Here is a 24,572-nt window from a genome sequence, read left to right on the forward strand (position 1 = left end):
AATGCGATTGGGAATAAGAGCAAATTAATGTGACTGAATGTGGCTGCTGTAGCAAGGTGTGTGTGTGAACCATTGAATAGGGGGGCGTGGCCGGAACAGAGTTCAGTGCAGACGTAAAATATGACTGCTTTTGTTCTTCAATTAATGTTTGTTCATCGTTACGATCGTTGTTGTGTTTATTTGAAAGAAATTCAGTCTTACAGGGTAAAATACAGGGGGTTTTGGGCGATTTTCATGCATAAAATTATGTTTCCGTTTGAAATGTTTCAATTTCATTTCAAATTGTCCATTCCGTTTCAAATGGTTCATTCCGCGAATTCCGTCCGTTTTCCGTTTTCGCGGAAAACCATTGGCCCTATGTATGTGCACATACTGTACTTACATCAGACTTCTGAAGCACACTGCATATCTGCTGTGACCACTGTACTTAACATCAGACTTCTGAAGCACAGGGAAGTTGGGCCTTCACAGTTCGTCCAGCTTGTTATTTAAATACCTTTACCTCTACCTTTAATAAGCTCTTGAAGCCCCAACTCTTCAGAGAGCACCTCCTTTCCTTAGTAGCACTTCCTCTCCCTTCCTCTTCCTTCCTCTACCTCTCTTTATCTTTCCTTTAATGCATTAAAGGAAAGATAACCAGTAATACATGACAATATACCAGATTTCACACTAACAGTAGTTACATACCTGCACTTTTTTATTTCTTATATAAAAAGTAGTATTTATTGTTACTCTAGATCTCTATTCCTCGTAGCTTGATTGTTTTCTCCTGTGTAGATCGCTTTGGATAAAAGCATCATGGTCATGGTCATGCAAACTATGCGTGTCGTGGGAAGGCTGCTACCTCGGCTAGGGTTCTTTAGTTCAAGGGAGAGTTCTTTTTGAAAAAGGGGGTAAGGCTGGTTTATGCATCTGTTAGAACAGGAATCAGACTGACTTTTCTAAAGCATTTAAGTGGGAGTGAGTTTTTGGACAGGTTGGCATCTGAATTCCACAGACCACCGTGCCTATCTTCCCAGCCCCAGATGGGAGTTGTCACAAGCTCTGAGAGTGCTACTGATGTAGTCATCTTTTTCCCTCCGAACCCTTTCAGCAAGCAATGGTGTGCTTGAGAATCATTTTTTTCTCCTTTCAAGATGATCACAGCTAAAGTTAAATTATTTTAAAATTGCAAGTGTTGTTCACACACCAATGGGTAAACTTGAAACCAAATCCAAACAACCCCACCCTCTACAGAGGACCTTATCGAAAGGACCCACCGTCTGCAGAGGACCTTATCGACAAGAGTTTGTTACAAAGTCTTTGTGCCCAGAAGGGTCATTAATGATGTGAGTTGGGCACTGTCTACGGCAACTCCTTCTAAAGTAGGGCTTTTCATCATCAGTGCCTTAGATCTTTTCAAGGCAAAGACACATTGTGCCTTTATCTAAATCTGGTATATTGTTATGTATTACTTGTCCATATTTGTAAAGATAGGTATGGATTGCACAGTTAACCCTGTCCATTTTTGTTGTCTTGTAGCATTGTCTTATTAATGAATGCTTTCAATTGAAACAAACCTCTTCCTCTTGCCTGTTGTGGCCTGCATGATATTAGCTGGCACGAGTGGATGCTCTGTTGTGTCAGCATTGGCAAAGGTCTTTGTGGGCTCGCTCATGCACTGATCCTGCTGATTTGCCTAATGATTGTAATCTCATGGCTGAGCAGCTGGGCTCATTAGCGAGCGCATGGGATTGGAACAGAATGCTGGGGAAGGATTGCCACTTTTAGAACCTGGAGAGTCTACATTCATGTGTGAGGAAATTAACACCACTGTAGTCTATACTGCCAAAAAAAACAGAGATCTGGCCCTGTTAGACTGTCTGGTTTCCAACTAAAACAGAGCACATCCACTCAGAGACTGACAGTGACGTTTGACCGTGAACTGAAGAATGACAGATCCGAGTGCTTTGCATGTCAAATGATCTCCTTGAAGTAGTCTTCTGATAATAATTATATCTTGTCAAGGTTTTAGTTCTCCCTCCAGTTTGTTCTGCTTTCCATCTCTGTCTGGCTACCCACACAAGCTCCCTGTGCATCTCTACCCTTTTTTCTTTTTCTCTTTTGTCTCTTTTCTTCTTTCTTTCTTTCTCTGTCTTTGCTGTATTTCCACTGTCTCTTTCTTCTCAATATTTCTCCTCTTTACGCTTCTCTTCTCTTCAACCTTTTCTTCTTTCTCTTCTGTCTTTCTCATCCTCTCCATGTTGGTGGGAGGGCTTTTTTGCTCTCTGCCCTGCCCTGTATCGATCTGTCTGGTCAGACCGATAGTGGTCTGAAGGCGTGGCGACTCAAGCGGGCTGGTTGTGAATGCGGGAGTATATCACTCCCATTAGCGTTCCCGAGCTCCGAACTCTCCTGGCCTCCCACCCATTAGCCCCTGGACCCTCCACAGCAGGCCCTGATTGATTCAGCTCTGGCCTGGAATTGACTCTGGCGCTGGGGTGGGAACTAAGCCCCCATACACCAACCCACCCACCCTCCACCGCCGGCAATTAGTGTTGACTCCTCTCGACAGAGAGAAATGGAGGGAGAGAGAGAGAGAGAGAGAGAGAGGGAGAAATGAGGCGGAGGCGAAATGCAAACAGAACAGTTTGGATTGGTGGCTGTCAAGCTCAAGCTGTCAGCAATTGTAGTCACATCATTCTCACATTGTGAAGGTCATGGGCTGCTGGTAGAGGAGGGAAGGAATTCATTTTTCACTCTGGATAGCTGAACCTTCATTTTGTATGCAAGATGGTTACAGAGTCTTGTTAAGTTGTCTGAGTGTTTGTTTAGCCTTACAACAAGCCTCAGACGTGTGCGTGTGTGTGTGCATGTGTGTGTGTGTCTGTGTGTGTGTGCGTGTGTGTGCATGTGTGTGTGTGAAAGAGAGAGAGCTGCAAAGAGAGAAGGGATTTAAGCATCCACTATTTGTTTATTTTACACCTGATGCCATAACTAATGTGTCTCCGCTTTGATTAAAGCAAAGCAGTTGGTTTATTTGGGATGTCTAGATCCGTGTGTGTGTGGGTGCGGGTGGGTGTGTGTACACGTGTGTGTTTTATGCAGTGATTGGAGACGGCGGTTTGTTTATGAGTGGTCTGCTCTGGTAATGATGTTGGTTTTTGAAAGTGGCTGTATCTGGCTTGGCTTGGCCTCCCCGCTGCTCTGTGTGCAGAAGCTGCCCTGGAACTGTAACTCGGCTCAGTGGGTGGCGGGCCGCTTGTTTTTCCCCGCTCACCCAGCTCACCCAGCTCCATCAAAGGGAATCTGTGTGGATGTGTGTGTGTGGAAAGCATGCCGCAGCTTGTTGTGTCTCTACCCCTTTAGCAGCAGCAGTGTCTTGATATTTTCTTTGACTGATCCCTTGTGCATAAAATGTCATACTGTGAGATTTAAGTTGTTAAAATATAAACCAGCCTCATGTATATTATATACTAGGCCACTGTACACATCTTTGAGTATAGCAACATTCAGTATGTCCTTGTTTTGTTTTTCTTTCTCATTCCTCTCTAGTCTCTCCATCCCTGACCATGTGATCTGAGTCAGTATGACAACAGATGCATTCCCCAGCCTTTGCTCTCTTCCTCTGATCAACAGATGCATACTCCCATCCTTTGCTATCTTCCTATGCCTGTATTTTCATCTACTTCTCTAAACAAAGGGTGCAGTTCTGTTGTTCCTGTTTCAATCAGTGATAGGGCCCACAAGCACCGGTTCACTTCACAGAGTATGTCATCAGTGAGGGGAGACACACCATGCTCTCTTCAGCTCCATGGGATCTCCATCACCAGCAGCTGGACTGGTGCAGTTTGTGTGGTAACCAGGGCTCTGGGCCCAAGAGCTCCACTTTCTTCTCAACAATAAGAAGAGAAGAAAGGAGAGCTGCATATTTGTTTATACTTTCTGCCTGTGCGCCTTAAGAAAAGAGATTTGTGTTTCTTAACACAAAGGACATGGGGCTGTAAAACACGAATATTTCAATATAAATCCATTCAAGTGGTTTAAATAGGGCTGCAGTCAATGCTAGACAGGTCTGGTGGAAATCACAATGGAAATTCTAGTCTGAAAAATATGACCTTGACAGGAGCCATACAGCTAAATTTACGGCACACGTCTCGCTAACTGTCGCAGAGCTACTTGTATTGGCTCGTTTGTCATGACGACAGTACCCTAATTCGTAAACATCCTTCTATTGGGTTTTGCTGCAGAATCTGTCTAATTTTATCCAAGGATAGTCATGCTAAGGGGGTCCTGCCAAGGAGGGCCCAGGGCGGTTTCTGCTACAATCACGTCTGACTGTGACTGTCATTGGCCTATAAAGGTGCTGGAGCCTGACGGAGGATGTGATTTATTGTCATTTTTATGCCGCGTCGATTTCTCATTCTTTTATTTCTCACGCTCGGCTGACTCGTATATCCCTTATTTGAGAACTCATTCATACCCGAGCTTGGCATTTTCTCACCTCAGGAGAGACGAACGGGAGCCGAGTGAATCCAATTCACGCTCACCTGTTTTTGAAACTTTAATAACGTTATGTGTTATTCTATAAATCACACCATAAAATGAATTAAACCATACATATCATTTGATGTCGTATATTGGGAGGCATCAGGGAATGGTACAGTGACTCATGATTAAGACTGAAATATGATAGTAATCTGGTTTGACGATCCTCAGAGGCTGGAACTTTTTGCTGTTTCTCAAATTCACGGCATATTTGCATAATACAGTTTATTCAGAATATACACTGTGTGCACAATTATTAGGCAAGTTGTATTTTTGAGGATTAATTTTATTATTGAACAACTACAGTGCTCTCGGTCAATACAAAATGTCAATAACCTCAAACCTGAATATTTAAGAAAGTAAAAGTGAGGTTTTGGTTTTCTTAGGAGAATATCTATGTCTGCACAATTATTGGGCAACTATGAGTGTGCAGAATTATTATGCAACTAAATGAAAAACGACAAATTCCCCATCTCACTTGTCTATTTTCATCTGTTTAAGTAAGAATAATAAACAAACAGCTCAAAATATACAAATAAACATTTCTGACATTTAAAAAAAATAAAAATAATTGACCAATAAAGTCACCCTTCTTTTCAATAACAGTAACAAGCCTTCCATTCATGGAGTCTGGCAGTTTCTTGATCTGTTGACGATCAACGTTTTGTGCAGCAGCAACCACAGCCTCCCAGACACTGTTCAGAGTGGTGTACTGTTTTCCTGCACTGTAAATCTCCTGTTTAAGAAGGCTCCACAAGTTCTCAATAGGGTTTGGGTCAGGTGAGGAAGGGGGCCATGTATTATTCTTTCATCTTTAAGGCCTTTACTGGCTAGCCACGCAGTGGAGTACTTCGATGCATGCGCTGGAGCATTGTCCTGCATAAAAATCATGGTCTTTTTGAAAGATGCAGACTTTTTCCTGTACCACTGCTTGAGGAAAGTGTCTTCTTAAAACTTGCAGTAGGTTTGAGAGTTGATTTTGAGTCCATTTCACTAATTTCAACCCAAAACGGTCCAATTAGCTCATCTTTAATAATACCAGCCCATACCAGTACCCCACCTCCAACTTGCTGGCATCTGAGTCGAAGTGGAACTCTGCCCGTTACTGATCCAGCCACGGGCCCATCCATCTGGTCCGTCAAGAGACACTCTGATCTCATCAGTCCATATCACCTTTGAAAAATCTGTCTTCAGATAGTTCTTGGCCCAGTCTTGACGTCTTAACTTATGTGTCTTGTTCAGTGGTGGTCGGGTTTAAGCCTCCCTTACCTTGGCCATGTCTCTGAGCACTGAACATCTTGTACTTCTGGGCACTCCAGGTAGGTCGCAAGTCTGGAATATGACAGCACTGGATGATAATGGGTTCCTGGTAGCTTCACATTTGATTCTTCTCAAATCTTTGGCAGTTAATTTGCGTCTTTTTTTCTCAACACGTTTCTTGTGACCCTGTCGACTATTTGCAACAAAACCTTTGACGGTTCTGTGTTCACGCGCCAATATCTTAATAATTTCAAGAGTGCTGCATCCCTCTGAAAGACTTTATACAATGTTTGTCTTTTCAGAGTCAGTTAAATCTCTTTTTTGGCCCATTTTGCCTTAGGAAAAGAAACTGCCTAATAATTATGCACACCTTGATATAGGGTGTTGATCTCCTTAGGCCACACCCTCCCTCATTTCACAGATACATAACACCTGATATGCTTACATCCAATAAGCATTCAAGTTTATACAGCTTGGAGTTGGAAAATTTGCATAAAAATTATGATATGGTCAAAATACTCACTTGCCTAATAATTGTGCACACAGTGTATATATTTGTCTTTCTGTTGGCAACTGGCTTTTCCAAAAGAGGGAGAGTTGAGTTGGAAATGAAATGTCCCTATAACACCATTTAGTACGTCCCTCAGAATAGTGTGTCTGTGTCTGTGTGACCCAGCAGTGACCCTATTTTGTTTGGAGGTTTCTTAATCCGGTTCTGGAAACAAATAGGACCATTATTGCACCCATGCACCCAATGATGCCCCATAAAGCAGCGGTTGTGTGATATGGCACTGACATGAGTCTGTGTGTGTGTGTGTTTGTGTGTGTGTGTGTTTGTGTGCGCCTGTGTGAGTCTGTGTGTCTCTCTGTGTGTGTGTGTGTGTGTGTGTGTGTGTGTGTGTCTGTGCGTCTGTGTGTCTCTCTGTCTCTGTGTCTGTGTCTGTGTGTGTGTGTGTGTGTGTGTTTCTCTGTGTGTGTCTCTGTGTGTGTTTGTTTGTGTGTGTGTGTGTGTGTGTGTGTGTGTGTGTGTGTGTGTGTGTGTGTGTGTGTGTCTCTGTGTGTGTCTCTGTGTGTGTATGTGTGTGTGCAGTGCTGAGGCAGTGACCCTGAATGACTGCCTGCAGCTGTCCTACTTGCCCTCCAAGAGGAACCACATGCTGCTGCTCTACCCCCGAGAGATCCTCATCCTGGACCTGGAGCTCAGCCAGACCGTAGGAGTGGTGGCCATTGAACGCTCTGGCGTCCCCTTCATGCAGGTGAGGGACGCTGTCTGTGCTGTCCGATCCCCTTCTGGGTGCATTTCTGTCTATTGGTATGTTGGAGACAGTATTTTACCGTGTTCAAATACAGCTATAGCAGGAATGTGGTACTTTGTTTTTTTTATGTGTAAAAGTAATGGAACATGGTAGTTGTGCCTCATCTCCCATATCATCTAGCTGTGATCCTTGCCTTCAGCTTGTGCAAAGTACCAAATCACACCTTTGATCTTTGATAACAAGTGATGTATTGTTTTATACCACTGTTTTAAACAATAAGAACGAAATGTGTGACTTGGCCAATTGTTTTACCACAAGCGCCTTGTTGTTATTTAAGCGGTCAGTTTATTTGTATAGCACAGTTTAAAATCGATCTGAGGTTGACCAAAGTGCTTTACACAGTGAAAACAGAAATTGACAAATAACACAAGGACAAATGCACATATATGGGCCATTCTACCGAATTGGTGCAAAGTCACGTCGGAAATATTTTGAATTTTGTTATGTTTTATTCCCAAAACTTTGTCCGTATGTATATTGTACCATATCTAAAGTACACATATCTAGTAAAAGAACAGTCCATTTTTATATTGTATTTTCAGAATGTGTTGGAATGTTTTTCCTCTTCCAAAATATCACATTTACTATAGTAAAAAAGTAATATTATTGACCTGTTCAGATTGTGTTTCCTTCCCTTCTCTGAAGAGTATTTTTACAAATATTTCTTGAAGGTTTTCACAATGAAATCCATACAAATGAAATTTTTACCAAATTTTCAAGCTCAATTTATACAATTTATCTGTTTCGGTAGTGACTGCACTGTTTCGGTAGTGACTGCACTGTTAGATGGATGTTCATTTCTCTTCCAAAATCTTCCAAAAGGTGCTCTGGGCCGCCCTTTAGTCCACACAACACTTTATTTAAAAATGATGGGATTGAACTACTTACCATTTAATTTTGTCACTACCGAAATCATCTGGTCACTACCATATGTTTCGGTAGTGACTGTTTTGGTAGTGACAATTCTAGCTAACTTTAAGCATAAATAAAGAATTCTAGCAAGCACACGGTTTGCAAACAAATCTTTGAAGAGGTGTACACACATACAAACATAAGATTTTACATGAAACCCCAAAAGGTTTACTTAATTGAAGAAAACATGGGTTTCGGAAGTGACAATTCTTAAGGTTACACGTCGATTTTCAGACTTTGGAACACATTTATAGTAACTATGGGATCTAGCTACTTACCATTCAACCATGAGGGACAGGGATGCAGTGTCACTGCATGGTAAAAAATGCAGGGTCGTGGCTAAAACACAGGCTCAGCCAATGGACTAAAACTTTCGGTAGTGACATGGGACATGATTTTTTGAGTATAGTTAATTGATTCAAAAATTAAACCCACAATAAATCTAAATATTCCAAGTTCTGTTTCAACCCAATCATAAAGATCTGTGAAATTAAATCATTACATTTTTTATTTTTTTTATTTAAAAGTGTTATTTAAAGGCATTGAAATTTAGATGTCAGGGTTGGGGACAGCTACTTCCCAATAGAAAGTACCCTATAAATGATGATTTTGTATATATTTAGCTTATCACTATCTCATTTAATGCATTGGGTTTATATAGACCATAACATTTTCTTAGTAAATATCTATGCCTAAATACCTAATTGTTTTGTAAATAGTTTTTATTGTTGAGGGACTGCATATTACACGAATTCGGTAGAATGGCCCATATACACACCTATAGACACATAGAAAGCCAGAGCATACAAGCAGGTTTTTAGCCTAGATTTAAAACTAGCTCACTAAAAACAGGTGAAACAAATGTACCACCATGCTGTTGCATGATATAATGGAAATAAAATGCTTTTCAGTCCATCAGATTGTGTGTCCTTTGCATAAGTATATGTCATGTACGTGCATGAGGATTTGGTTTGTCTGTTTTCATTTCGTTTGTTGCTTCCACATATGTCTATTTATTTGGGTAATGTGACAGGTTGTGTGTGTGTGAGTGTGTGCGTGTGCGTGTGCGTGTGCGTGTGCGTGTGCGTGTGCGTGTGCGTGTGTGTGCATGTGTGCGTGTGTGTGTGTGTGTGTGTGTGTGAAAGAGAGGCTCTCTGCTCTCCCTGGTGTCCTTTCTGGCCCCGCGGTGTGCCCTGAGTCTTATAAAGCGCTTGTCACAGCAGCAATTTGCATGACTGATGATGCAGCTGCAGCCCTGCCACAGAAACCAGCCCAGACCGTGGGAGAGCAGTGTCTGCCAACACACACACACACACACACACACACACACACACACACACACACACACACACACACACACACACTCGCACACACTCGCACACACACACACACACACACACACACGTGCATACACTAATACAAACATAGACACACACACAGACACACACACAAACATGCACACACACACATACACACACACGTGCATACACTAACACTCTGTCTAACAAACGTACACCATAAATCACCAAAAGATGTATTAAGCATTGATTGGTGCCTCAGTTTTACGGCACACTGGCCAGGACCTTGCATTGCTGCTTCATCATGCTCACTGTCAGTAGATCCATGAAGTTCTCACCTTTTATAGGGACCACGTGTACACACACACACACACACACACACACACACACACACACACGCACACACACACTCCACATCAATACAATGCACATACACACACACCTGTCCAGTGGCTGTCTAGCACACACTCACTGAACTTCTCTCTGTGTAGGCGGTGCCCTGTGCCCAGAGGGACGCTCTCTACTGCCTCCATGAGAATGGCTGCATCACTCTGCGGGTGTGTCGCTCCACAGCGCCCTCTCCAGACGAGGCAGGGCAGAACACAGGTCAGACCTCAAGTATCTGCAGAGACATCACAGATGGCACCTGAGCCGTAGTACTGCAGTGACATCACATATAGCACCTGAGCCGTAGTACTGCAGTGTCGTTGGACTTTATGTTGTGTTGGCATACATGGCTAAGTGTCGCGTCATATCAGATCAAATGTGAAGACATTTTTTTAAACCGTAATTTACATTCCTGTGTTGCAGTAACACATCTATTTTGAAGTCAGATTTGAGAGGAGAGAAAATTCTAAAGCAATTTATGCCTGCTATAATCCCACTGGAATTATATAATGGGAAGTCAAGTCAAGGCATCAGGTGTTATTATATGATATTGTGGGCCCTCTAATGATTTACACTTGCACACAAGTACATCATATTTCCTCTCCTATTGTGCTCTAGTAGCATGTAGCATCCTGAGGTGCAGGAGCCTAGTCTCAGCCTTAGTCTCTCCCTCAGCTTGCCTCAGCTCTCCCCCGGCATCCTGCTGCTGCCGCCCCTGACATCTGCAGGTCCCGCACGCCGTAGTCTGGTCACATCCCCCAGCAGTGACATATGGCGGAGTTACTGCACTCAGTCATGCCCTCTGGCTCATTTAGCTCCAGAGAGACGGGGTGCTCAGGGTGGTACTGATGCTGATGAAATACTGATGTTGTTTACCGACATCCTCCTTACATGGCCGTCCATATATAGACTCTCATGTTTAAAAAAAAAAGTCCATATTGATATTCTGTCTCAAATGTTCTCTCTCTCTCGCTTTATGTTATTCTCTCTCTCTCTGTCTCCCTCCCTCTCTCTCCCTCTCTCTCTCTCTCTTCCTCAGACCCAGAGCAGAGTGCTCAGGAGCTGGTGTATGACCTGCGTTCTCAGTGCGATGCCATCCGGGTCACTAAGACGGTGCGACCGTACCGCATTGTCATCTGCCCCATCAACGAGAACCGCGCCGCCCTGGTGGTCAGCGATGGCAGAGTCATGCTATGGGAGCTGAAAGCGCACCAACTCAAGTCCTCTCCCAACCCCAGGTACTCCACCCCCAGACCAGATTATGTACACACCATTTCTCAGCCTTGCCAAGAGTATTAGAAGATTGTATCTTTGTGTTGTGTTGGGGTGTTTTTGTTTTTCCTTCTTTATTGGGTAACATTGGCCCATAGCTCCTGTGGGGAGGCTGTTATGAATGGCATCCAGCCTAATTAAATAAAGAAGGGATGAGGAAGGGCAAGTAATCAGAGTTTTCTCATTAAGTGTGTAACTCTCATAAAGCACGTCTCTAATGTCCTCTCTCTTTATCTTTATCTCTCTCTCTCTCTCAGCTCTGGGCTGTCCCCACTCTACTCCCCGGTGGCCTTCTGTGGGACTCCATTGGCTCCAAACCAGAAGCACATTTCAGACCTCTCCCTCAACACCATGATTGGTAATAAACATTCTAGTCTAGTCTTTCTGTTATTGTCTGTCTCTCTCTGTTTCTCCTGTATATTTCTCTCTCTGTCCTTTCCCCCTCCTTCTCTCTCTACCAGCCTCTCTCTCCCTCCAGTCCCCAACAGTAAACAGTAAGGGAAAACTTCCTCTCCCTCTCCCTCTTTCTCTCTCCCTCTCTCTCTTCCCCTCTTTATGTTTCCCTCTCCCTCTCCCTCTCTGTCTATCTCTTCCCCTCTTTATGTTTCTCTCTCTTCTCTCTCTCTCTCTCTCTCTCTCTCTCTCTCTTCCCCTCTTTATGTTCCTCTCTCTCCCTCCCTCCCTTCTTTAGAGCTTTATCTCCTTCTCTGTAAGGGAGCCTCAGCTGTATGTGAGCCTGGCTTGAGGGCCACTGCAGGCCTATCTGTCTGAGTCTGTGTCTGTCAGCACGGCTCTCTCATCAGCACATCTCCTGCTCCCAGTCTTCAATCTCCCTCAGCCAGATGGCACACACACACACACACACACACACACACACACACACACACACAGATCGCCTGCAGCCATGTCACAGAACCAGGTTTATTTGGGGAGAGATCTCTGAGCATGGTCAATGCGCTGGAGGGTGCGGGGGGAACCCACATAATTTATGTGTGGGATGGTTGTATTGAAGGCAGAGAAAGTGTGTGTGTGTGTGTTTGTGTGTGTGTGTGTGTGTGTGTGTGTGTGTGTGTGTGTGTGTGTGTGTGTGTGTGTGTGTGTGTGTGTGTGTGTGTGTGTGTGTGTATGTGTGAAAAAGTAAACTAGCATGAAAGAGTGTGAGTGTAAATCACTGCAGGTGTGTGTGTGTGTGTGTGTGTGTGTGTGTGTGTGTGTGTGTGTGTGTGTGTGTGTGTGTGTGTGTGTGTGTGTGTGTTTGTGTATGTGTATGTGTGAAAAAGTAAACTAGCATGAAAGAGTGTGAGTGTAAATCACTGCAGGCGTGTGTGTGTGTGTGTGTGTGTGTGTGTGTGTGTGTGTGTGTGTGTGTGTGTGTGTGTGTGTGTGTGTGTGTGTGTGAGAGAGAGAGTGTATGTAAGTAAAATTCAAGAGAGGGTGTGTGTTTGTGTGAACTAAAAAAAGGAAAAGACACTGTTATGGTCAGAGGCCTTGCATTTTCCCAAATCTTGGGTGTGATTTATTGATATTGGCCTGAAGGAGATGTGGATTGTGACTGACCTAGTGAATGCCACTCAGCCAGCAGGTCATCAGCATAGGCCAGGGCTCTGCCACCTTAGAATACAAGCCAAGCCAAGCCTCCCTCCCCTCCCTGCCCCTTTGTTCAGCCTCTACATCACCTGGAAAAACAACCAAGAAAGAAAAACTGTTTGTTGGACTGCAAGGACAATCTATGAAATAAGTGTGTGGGGGGGGGGGGGGGGGGGAGAAATAAACTAGAAATATTATTATAGATCAGGGCCCTAAAGATTGTATACATGAGTATGGTACTCCAGTGTTCCAAGTGCTTCATGCAATCCAAGCTCTTTGAGGACATCACTGACTTTCTCATCTCTTTTCAGTTGTTGAGAAAACTATTTCCGTTGAATCAGGCCAAACTTTTTCTTTATTGGTTGGTTGTGGGCGATAGGGGTCCAGGAGGTAGAGGAGTTGTTAAGCAGGTGGAAGGCTGCTTGTTCAATCCTGACTCCTCCTCACCAAGTGTCCTTGAGTAAGACACTGAACCCTCAACCGCTCCTGACGCACCTCAGATAGTAGCCTCCGCCATCGGTGTGTGAATGGGTAGATGTCAGAGGCATTAACCATAAAGTGCTTTGAGTGCTCTATGAGTACAAAAGCGCTATATAAATGCAGTCCATTTACCATTCTTTGTGTGCACACAACACTTAAAGGTCAGGGCCAGGGCTAGTCATCAAAAGCAAAAGAGTTCTGTAGAAGTCTTCTAATTCAAATTCAAATGATTTGTGTGCGTATGTGTATGCTTGTGTGCTTGTGTGTGTGTGTGTGTGTGTGTGTGTGTGTGTGTGTGTGTGTGTGTGTGTGTTTGTGTTTTCAGGCAGGGTTGGGTTATATAATTCAATTTAAAAATAAATGTAATTATAATACATTACAATTAAATTACAGTTACTAAACAAAACGTTGGTGATTACAAAGGAGTTACCAATGAATATATTCTTTTCTGTAAAAAGCTTTAAAGAGCATACGTAGAATACAACCTTCATTCTGTTGCTTTGCATCTTTTGGCCATCTAGACAGGCTCCACTCATTTGGTTTTGATTGGTTCGCCTGTCTGCCACTCAAAAGTAACATTACTTTGATGAAGTAATTAGGAGTTACATTACTTATTACATTTTGAACAGGGTAACTAGTAATCTGTGACCTATTACATTTCAAAAGTAACCCTCCTAACCTTGTTTGCAGGTCACAGTCTTCTCTCGGGCGTGGAGCCGGCTCGTCCGTCGGGGCAGCAGGAGGTGTCGCTGAAGTTCCAGCTGACCGGGCTCCTCTCTGGGCTGCCCCTGCCCCCCTTCGCCCTGCGCATGTGCCCCCCGCTCACCACCAAAAACATCAACCACTACCAGCCCCTCCTGGCTGTGGGTGAGTACAGCATCCCAACCTCACACATGCGTGACATGAGAGAGAGAGAGAGAGAAAGAGAGAGAGCAAAACAGATTTGGATTCATTTAATGCCGTCTGATGTGCAAATGGAGACTGTGGCATCAGAGCTGGCTAATGGGCGCTGCTGACAGGTTGAGGCTGTTTAAAGCGCTGTGGTACTGAGACATGCGAGGAGCCTAGCGCCTGCTGAGCCAGTGCCGACAGGAGTCTTTAATGATGGCGACGCAGCGCTCGATAACACCACCAGAACACACACAAGAAACACATGACGAAAGCTGAAGCCATAGCCACTGTGTGCAGTGGAGGGAATGCGATGAGAGTCACAGTGACGCCACGTCGAGAAGCATGTCACTTCCTCCTCTCCCACATGTGGTTCCCCAGCTGCCTTCCAGCCATTTATTCATCCAGAGCCTGGCCTCCCGCAGCTGCCCTGGAGCAGGAGAGGAGAGGAGAGGTGAGGAGAGGAGAGGAGAGGAGAGGAGAGGAGAGGAGAGGAGGGGAGGGGAGGGGAGAGGAGAGGAGCGGAAGGCGGGGTGCAGCGCAGACAGCACAGGGGCTGTTGAGCAGAGATTGTGTGTGGAAAAAGCTGCTCTCCTTCTCAATGTGTTTGCTGCAGAGGTGCTGCTATATAGGCCAGCCGAACCTGCTCTCATTCTAACCCTGAGGGGATGGGGGAGGGGAGGGGGAGGGAAACGGTAGCTGGGGAGAGAAGAATGGTGTAACCGGAGGGTAGTCAATTCTGAAAATTGGGTTTGCGTCTGCGTAAAAGTGTTTGTGTGTTTTTGTGGTAGTTTATTTATGTGTGTCTGTGTGTGTGTCCAAATCTGCTTTTCCGTAATTGGAATAATAAACGAAAAGTTTTCACACACACACACACACACTCACACACACACACACACACACACACACTCACACACACACACACACACACACACACACACACACACACACACACACACACACACACACACACACACACACACACACACACACACACGCGCGCACACATGCACACATGCACACACGCACGCACACACTCATATCAACTCTGGGGGCAAATGATCAACCTTCATAAGTACACTGAAAATCATTACGCCTGTGTCATGGAGTCCCTGTGACTGCCCATCCGTCTGGCAGCCATGATGCCGCAGCCTCTGGGCTAATGAACCTCGCTGCACCAGAGGTGACGGAGGGGGAGGGGCGGGGGGGGGAGTTCCACACCCTCCTGCCCATGACTCAGGAGGGGAGAGAGGGGGGGAAGCAGTGAGCTGAGGGAGGCTTTCTCCCCATGATGGGTGATTTGCATATCTGCTCTCTTCAAACTAGACGGACACCCCTGTGAATCATGTCCCAATTAAGGTCAAAGCAAATGCCTTTCAAGACTTCATTATCTGGACAGGCTGCTTCTCTATCAATTCTCCCTGACCAGCCCACTAATTAAAGACTGGAGAAGGATTTAAGAGTCTGACTCTAAATAGAGTAGATTTTGTGGCTGTTAATGGACTTCTTGATCAAGATGCATACAAAATAGCACTACCTTCATTGATGCACAACTGAACTCGACAACTTTTGAATCACATGTCCTAGAGCACATTGTTAGCAGAATAGAGCGAGTCCTGTGATAGGTGATGTACAGCCCTCAGGTTCTTTTTGCTGGATAATGAAGGCCACCATAGAGGCTCATGGAGTGTGTGGAGCTCTGTGATCTGCTGCAGCAGGCTTGAACAGAGAGGACGGCGGAGTGGAGGATGGAGGACAATTAATCTGTCTGGCGGGGTGAGGATTGATTAGTGCGGAGGAAGCTCCAGGGCTGCTCCTGCTGGAAGGGTAGGCTTTTTGGAGAGAAGACTCCGTTGGGGGGAGAGGAGTTATCCACCTGGAGTGAGGTGAGGCTGGGGGGGAACAGGAGCTCTGTTTTGCTGAGGCTGTGAAAGCACTAGGGGCTGAAATTGGCCCACGGTGTTCCTATTAGAGTCTGAGAGAGATGAATGAGAGATGCAGCAGCGGGGGGCCCACGCTCACACATGTGTGCTTCTCACTGTGGACGCGTTCACACATGCGTGCTTCTCACTGTGGACGCGTTCACACATGCGTGCTTCTCACTGTGGACGCGTTCACACATGCGTGCTTCTCACTGTGGACGCATTAATGCAGCGGCGGGCCCACGCTCACACATGCGTGCTTCTCACTGTGGACGCGTTCACACATGCGTGCTTCTCACTGTGGACGCATTAATGCAGTGGCGGGCCCACGCTCACACATGCGTGCTTCTCACTGTGGACGCGCTCACACATGCGTGCTTCTCACTGTGGACGCATTAATGCAGTGGCGGGCCCACGCTCACACATGCGTGCTTCTCACTGTGGACGCGCTCACACATGCGTGCTTCTCACTGTGGACGCATTCATGCAGAAGCGGGCCCACGCTCACACATGCGTGCTTCACACTGTGGACGCGTTCATGCACGCTACCCCACGTGCTTAAATAGTACTCTGATACTTATACGCTGAAAATAACAAAGAAACTTGGTTCGGCCTTTAGACATTTGGTGAAATCAAACACACAAACACAAACACACACACACACACACACACACACACACACACACACACACACACACACACACACACACACATGGTCCTTCCACCCCTGTTCAATCTCTCTCTCTCTCTCTCTCTCTCTCTCTCTCTCTCTTTCTCCCTCTCTCTCACTCACACACACACACACAGGCTCAGCACACCCTAAGCTGCAGACGTCTGAACTATCAGCAGTAAAAGCAGTAATCTGCTGGCTGACGGCTTTATTACATGCTGCTGGAGGGGGCTTTATTACTCAGCCCACTGGCCTCCCTTTGCACTGCCCTCCTCATCTCATATACACACAAACACACACACACACACACATACATACATACACACACACACACACTAACACACACACACACACACACATACATACACACACACACACACACACACACACACACACACACACAAACACACACACTGTATCCCCCTGCGGACGAACTAACACTAGCACCTCATCAGCAGGCGTCATGAAGCGCAGAGATAAACATCACCCACCACACACCCAGTGACAAGCAAAGAATTAGCGATAAGAATGCAATTCCAAATGATTAATGTGGCTAAGAACTGACACTTTTACACGGGGAAGTGGCTTTATTGCCAGTGAAACCTTGGTTTTCATATTATGGCTACTGGGGATGCCATGTAACAGGGTGTGATGCTTGGAATCCCTTTGAATTAAAATGCTAATGCCATCGAGCTCTGCCATTGAAGGGTGCAGTGAGTCTTGAGATGTATAAATGAACACTGTTAACAGAGCTGGCACTGGCCATCTTCGCCCGTTCCCATGGCGATGCCGACCCTCAGCCCAGAGCACAGATGTCCCTCACCACCATCAGTGATGCCCAATAGTCTGCTCCAGAGGCGCTGATGTTGATTGGAAGCGAGGGAGATGGAGAGAATGGGGGGAAGACAGCGAGAGAGAACAAGGTGTTTAATACTGTGGGCCTGATTTACTAATATGCGAGCGCTTCTTAATCTGCGTTCGCAAATTAACGCACGGTGTTTTTGCGCATTTTACTTGGTATTTATCAAACCAGATCGCGCTGGGCAATCTGTGTTTACTCCGCCCTATATAGGGCCTGATTTACTAACATTGCGACCGCTGCCTAAACTGCGTTCGCACATTAACGCACGGTGTTTTTCCGCATTTTCCGTGGTATTTATTTAGGAAGAGAAAATGAAGCTTCAGCAAGTGGAGATAGATATATTGGTTCACGTTCGCTCAATCATTGAACCTGATTCAATGTGTGCGCTGCTATTGTTGTTCTGCCCGCCATCACCTACAGCAAGATGTTTAAAAGAACACAATTATAAAGAATATGCTATTGGTGGCATTAATGCATAAACTGTCTATTATAACAATATAGATGTGTACATGGCGAGATTAATAATTTCTACAAGGGACATGGGTTCACTACAATATATATGGACGTGGGTGCAATCAATGGTTCATATTACGTTCGGAAAGTTTGCGATTTCAAAAAAAGTCCTGTTTGATGTCTATAATTTCAGCTGTTGCAGTGGGGAAATGTATAGACCAGTGCGCCATAGCAATGCTTCGAGTACCTGTGTGAATATTTGTGAAGGCTGAGATATATCAACTGCTGATACTATAACTGTTTGAAATGATCCGGTGCCAATATTTGCAATGTTTACCAACTGATTGAATGGAATGTGATCTCCGGTTGGAGGGTTAGATGTCATCTCTGATCTGGTTCAGTAATTGAAGTATTGCGTGGCTGGTTAACCTGTACCGTCTAATGATTTGTGGTTCATTTAACTGAAAATGTGTTATGCGAGTTGAAACAATTATTTCTGTGCGCTGTCTCTGTCTTCTTTCTTCGCCTTTCTCTTATCACTGCTGCCATATCAACGTTTTCAGACTCAATGAAATTGCGCTTCCTGGTTAAGACGTGCTTTTATGAGGCGGAGAATTATCCTGCAAATTCGAGACGTGCGCTCGACAGGCAGTTTAGTAAATACCACGCATGACATCATTAGGCGCACTTACCTTGTCTCCACCCATGTAAATTGCGCCTCACGCCTACGTTACCACCCACCTCCACGTTACCTCCCCTGTTCACACCCACAGGTGTTAATATGCTGCGGCCCCTTAGTAAATACCGTTTTATGTTTACGGCCGCTATTTTACGCCAGAAATGGGCGCAATCCTGTTAGTAAATCAGGCCCAGAGTGTCTGGCTGAGGGGCGATTTGGAGTGATATGTCTTAGCACGTCTCTGGGGAAACCTGGCTCGCATGAGTAAGTCTGCCATCATTGTTTGGGGCAGTTAAGTTAAGTTTGTATCCTTTATGTTTGTGTGTGTGTGTGTGTGTGTGTGTGTGTGTGTGTAGCCCTTTGTGTGTATGGATGAGTGTCTATTGTCAGTTGCGGTATTTTTTTGTGTGTGTGTGTGTGTGTGTGTGTGTGTGTGTGTGTGTGTGTGTGCATGCGGTGATTTGTTTGCATGCAGATGAATGTTTTTGTGTGTGTGTGTGTGTGTGTGTGTGTGTGTGTGTGTGTGTGTGTGCATGAATGGTAATCATGTCCCGTCTTTTATCCATGGTTGTCTCAGGCAGCCGGTCCCAGGAGGCAGTCGGCCACTCTTTCTCCCTCCTGCCCAGACTCCCGCCTGCCGCCACAGGCCTAATTACCCAGTTAACTGGCCACTTCCACCTGTCCACACAAAGCAAGGACACCTCATTGAAGCACAATAACACAGAGTTTTGCCAAAGCCTTCTTTGAACCGTTCCCACTGTGTCTTGGGAACAGTCCAGAGCCCAGCCATTTGTGAACCTATTTGTTCTCATTAATTGCTGGTTGACTCTGCAGTTGCTGTGCTGTTATGAGGAGGGGATCAGATAAGAGGAGACTCTGGGGTCTTCTGGTTTCTGCAGCACACCAGATGAAGATTAAAGAGTCTCGTGACTGAACAAAACTAGACGGACTAGAGAGTCTTCCTCAGGCGTACTCTTGCCAGGCTGTTACTGAGTATGCAAGGCTGTTACTCAGTATGCAAGGCTGTTACTCAGTATGCAAGGAACTATCTGCAGCATCTAGCTTTAGCTGCTCTGATTGCACTTTTTTTGTTACTGTGTTAATCGGTTTGAAGGGAACTACTGCAAAAATATTCAGTTATCCTGATTTCAGGTGTCATATTAATTAACATAAATGTTCTTTATGAGAAAAAATATTACGACTTATCACTGAATTCACATCAGATGTAAAAATATTATAATAAATGAACCACTCTCTTTGAAACATCCAAAGCTAACACTAATCTAATCTGTTTGATCTAAAATCACCTACCTTCATGAATAGTACCCAAAAATGGCAAATGGAAAAGCCTCCTCATTTTGCCTGATGTGGATTAGTATGTGCTCACTCAGATGCAGCCTTGCACACCACTAACTATAAAGGAAGTTACCTTGGAAACTAGAGTACCCATTTATCTAACCAAGACGCAGAGTAAGCAGAAGAAGTGTACTGGGGCCTTTTATGTCTTCTGTATTTCTGTGATTGCTGTGCCTTAAAAAGGCCCTCATTAGTCATTACGAATGGGAAGCGAAAGCCCCAAATGCCAACCAAAGGGCCCGTGGTGGTTGAGCAGAGATTGCAGCCCTCTTTTATTCCCTCTGTCCTCTGCCAGCCGGAGAGATGGAGGGGAGAGAAAAACAAAGAGCAAGTCCATTTCCATGCCTGTTCGGGCTCCTCTCTGATGCAGGGTGCCGTTCGTCAGCAAGACAGCCAACTCAAGACATCACAAACATCTCTCTGTGTTTGCTTACATCTCAAAGGGTCATTTGAGGTCTTACCTGCCAGATTGAATCCCCATGAGAGAGAGAGACTGTTTGTGTTGTAACTGTCAAAGAAATGATTGTTAAGTTTTTGTTTGCCTCATTCTGTTTGCAAATGATCAGGAGCTGTCCGATATTCAAACTGATGTTTGTGTGTGTGTGTGTGTCTCCATCACAGGCACAGGCAATGGTTCCGTGCTCGTCTATAACCTGACCAGCGGCCTACTCCACAAAGAGCTGAGCGTCCACTCGTGTGAAGTCAGGTGAGAAACATTTACATTAACATTTACATTAAGTCATTGAGCAGACACTTTTGTCCAAAGCGATGTACAAGTACAATAGAGACCTAGTAGTGTAACAATAAATATTACTTTACATAAGGAATAGAAAGGGGAAATAGTGCAGGAATGTAACTGCTGTAAGTGAAAGTTAAGCAACAGTTGAGGTGCTTGTTAGGAAGGATGTAGGGAAGTGCTCTCTGAAGAGTTGGGTCTTCAAAAGCTTCTTAAAGGTAGAGAGGGAAGCCCCTGCTCTGGAAGTGCTGGGCAGTTTGTTCCACCAGCGTGGAACTAAAAATGAGAATAGTCTGGATTGCCGTACTTGCACAGACAGCAATGCCAAACGACATTCACTAGATGAGCGCAGCATCCTGGGTGTAACATTTGCCCTTAGAGCATTTAGGTAGCTGGGAGCAGAACCAGTAACACTGTGTGGGGGTGAGAGGGTGGGTTAAGCTAAAAGTGTCTAAGATATCTGCATGGTTCAGCACGCTGGAGGTGGGCAATGAGCTGTGAAACTGTGAAACGACTGCTGTTATATTAAAATGCTGTTATAGCCAGACAGAAATAGCCATTACAATTGTGATACAATTAACACAAACCTTTGATTTCATTAGATGATGGTGTGTCTTTCACAATGATTCCTCAAATAGTCCTGTCTGTTGAAAAAATTCCCAGAAAATCTCATCATCTGTAGTTGTTATTTGAACAGCTTTTCACTCCATCAGTTTCTCTTTCTCACACACACATACACACACACACTCTCACACTTTCACTCACTCGTGCACACGGCATCAATCAGTGGGTGTACTATACAAAGGCCAACTGGCTTTCAAACAATCTCCACTAAGACAGGCAGAAAATCAAAATCAAATCTCCTGTTCAACAGCTGGAATACACCCGCTTATACAGCAGTCACCTCACATAATTAATTATCATTCTTTTAACAAGAGCAGAACAATTCTTCTTGATAAATTATGCACGAGATTGAATCAATTATGCCATGAAGAGACTGATTGGAAAGCAGCAACATCTATCCTAACACTCTCCGTCAAAATGCCAAACACTTCTTAATTAGCGACCCAACTATTTCCTCACACACACTCCAAACTACTTTAATGAGCAACTTGGAAATGTGTAGATGCCCGAACGTGCCCTCAATATGCGATTGGCGTGTTTATTTTCTGCTATAATTAGTGCTATTATCTGGGTTATTGTGTTTATTGTGGTGCGGTGAGAATAGTAAAAGTGCCTACCGCCATCTAATATAATTTTAGTTTTTATCATGCTGCGGTGAGGATAGTAAAAGTGCCTGCCGACATCTTGATCTGATTTTAGTTTTTTATCATGGTGCGGTGAGGATCGTAAAAGTGCCTACTGCCATTGCTGCTACTGCTTTTCTTTTAATTGCTCTTCTCAGTAATTGAGGCTGGTGTGTCCATGTGTGTGTGTGAAAGAGAGAGGGAGTCATAAAGAAAGAAGAAGCAGAAGAAGCAGTACGTGTGTGTGTGTGTCTGTGTGTGTATGTGTGCGTGTGTGCGTGCGTGCGTGCGCGTGTGCGTGTGTGCGTGCGCGCGTGTGCGTGCGCTTGTCATCTCCCTGCTGCTTGACGTGCATATTCTTCAGCTGTCCCCAAGGTCCGCTCACTGAGCTTCAGAGCAAACAGCTCATCCTCCTGTCTTTCTGTTGTCATCCTCACTCTCTGTCACTGCCTTATTCAGCCTCCCCTCTCACATCACACACACACACACACACACACACACACACACACACACACACACACACACACACACAGAGGGAGAATGCCACACACATGTGGGAAAGGTGAAGGAGAGGGAGTAGACCTAAAGCCTGTGAAGTGGTCAGGCACATGCCCCTGGGCGAGGTCAGGGTTTGCCTCCAGAGTTGCCGTGGTGACTGGAGGCGTGAGTGGAGGATGGAGAATGCTGTGGCAGAGAAGAACTCAGCAGCCTTGGCCTCATGAGCCCCGCAGACCGAAGAAGAAGTGGGGCTCCTCTGCTTTGCATGTCATTTGCATCTGGGCTGAGAGCTGGGCTAATTAATCTAGAGGCTGTTTAGCATCTCGTTAGCGCCGCACGCCACGTCCCCTGCCACCTGAAACTGCCATCCCCCAAGCCCTCTGATCTCAGCCAATCAACAGCCAGCACTCCTCCCCCATTTATGCACTTTATCACAACTTCAAACTTGGTGGGGTTTTCTTCTCTGCCAGCTTCAATATCTGTCTGCACAGAGTGATTAACGTGTGACTGTGTGTCACATTAGATGGGAAGACAGAAGGTTTTTCAGGAAACACAGAGGCATGTGTTGACGTGTTTTTGTGTGTGTGTGTGTGTGTGTGTGTGTGTGTGTGTGTGTGTGTGTGTGTGTGTGTGTGTATGTGTGTTTCTTTCTCACAGAGGGATTGAGTGGATCAGTCTCACAAGTTTCCTGTCCTTTGCCACCTCAGCACCCAATAACCTGGGCCTGGTGAGGAATGAGCTGCAACATGTCGACCTGCCAACAGGTACACACACACACACACACACACACAAACACACACACACACACACACACACAATTACTGAAACCCAATGTGCATGTATAACTTCATTCCACATGGGCTCCTTTTTCTTGTTCTTTTATCTTGGCTTTATTTCCCCAAAACCATGACTTCATACGTGTGTGTAAGTCTGTTTGGTTGCATCTGTAAATGCATCTGTAGTCTGAGGAGTTATCTCTTCACTCTGAATGAAATGCGTTCATGCGAGTCCCTTACTGTCTTGTCTGAGGGAGAAACCCTTCTGAGTGTTTGGAATGTGAGGGGATGTGTGTGTGTGTGTGTGTGTGTGTGTGTGTGTGTGTGTGTGTGTGTGTGTGTGTGTGTGTGTGTGTGTGTGTGTGTGTGTGTGTGTGTGTGTGTGTGTGTGTGTGTGTGTGTGTGTGTGTGTGTGTGTGTGTGTGTGTGTGTGTGTGTGTGTGTGACGCTGTACAAATGCTACCGAGATGAACCCGGACCGCCCAGCACTCCTGTGTGATGAGAGAGACTGATTGTGTCTGTAATCAAGGGACACAGACTCAGAGTAGAGCCGCAGATTACAAAAACAGCAGAGGTGCCCTTCAGACTGGAGAAAGTTGTGTGGAGGATAAGAGGTGTTGTGTGTCCGTGTGTCTTTGTAGGGCTGTGTCAGTGTGTTTGTGTGACTGACAGTGTATATTTATGTGTCTGTGCGATTGACAGAGTGTGTGTCTGTGTAGGTCTTTGTCTGTATGAGTGGCCGTATGTGTGTGTGTGTGTGTGTGTGTGTGTGTGTGTGTGACTGACAGTGTATTTTTATGTGTATGTGCAAGTGACAGAGTGTGTGTGTGTGCCTGTGTCCTTCTCCCGTGGCTTCTCCATCAAGGTCTTAGTCCAGGCTTCAGCCACCTGCTCCATCTTGGTTTTGTCCCGCTTATACAGAGGTGCCTTGTAACCTAGCAACAGAAAACAAGGAGAGTAATTTGATAAGCTGAAACGTAAACAATGGCAATGCCATGGGAAACAACAAACAGCTTTCTACTGTCTGAATGCATATTTCCACTGACCACTTGACCACAAGGGCCGTGAAGTGGACTCCTCTACAGTCTCTGATGAAGATGCCATGTCTGACACCTCATCTCCCCCTCATTAGACAAACAGGTTGATGGTAATTGCATTTATTTGGCTTGTCCAGAGCTGGAGGAGAGCTGAACTGGATTGGCGAGAGCAGTATGTCTGGAAACACGTTAGCACAGATCGTAGTTCTTCCAGTCCACTCGCCCTACACCACTCCAGTTGTCATCGTGGCCATGGACCTTGGTGTCATTCTTCTTGAGTGTCTGTGATCTGCTTTTGTGCTCGGCGGATGTCTCTCGGATTCAGCAGCCTGTTATGCTTGCAAACATGAGTTTACTTTCCACGAGTCAACTGGCTTGCAGAAAACAACTATTTCGTATTATATCGAAA

At 45.2% G+C, this 24,572-nt stretch overlaps 1 protein-coding gene across 1 annotated transcript in view; it reads left to right on the plus strand.

The window, feature by feature from the left end:
• The window catches only part of wdr11 (WD repeat domain 11), a gene marked incomplete at its 5' end in the record, with an annotated part of 100,181 nt that overhangs the window by 39,309 nt on the left and 36,300 nt on the right, over positions 1-24,572 (plus strand). Inside the window, 7 exons of the mRNA XM_080849166.1 lie at positions 6,878-7,043; positions 9,805-9,919; positions 10,740-10,938; positions 11,230-11,330; positions 13,730-13,906; positions 20,491-20,575; positions 23,008-23,114. Of these exons, the coding sequence (XP_080705292.1) occupies positions 6,878-7,043; positions 9,805-9,919; positions 10,740-10,938; positions 11,230-11,330; positions 13,730-13,906; positions 20,491-20,575; positions 23,008-23,114 (950 nt within the window). The remainder of the gene's footprint in view (positions 1-6,877; positions 7,044-9,804; positions 9,920-10,739; positions 10,939-11,229; positions 11,331-13,729; positions 13,907-20,490; positions 20,576-23,007; positions 23,115-24,572) is intronic.

Source organism: Sprattus sprattus (genome assembly GCF_963457725.1).
Source record: "Sprattus sprattus genome assembly, chromosome: 12".
NCBI lineage: Eukaryota > Metazoa > Chordata > Actinopteri > Clupeiformes > Clupeidae > Sprattus > Sprattus sprattus.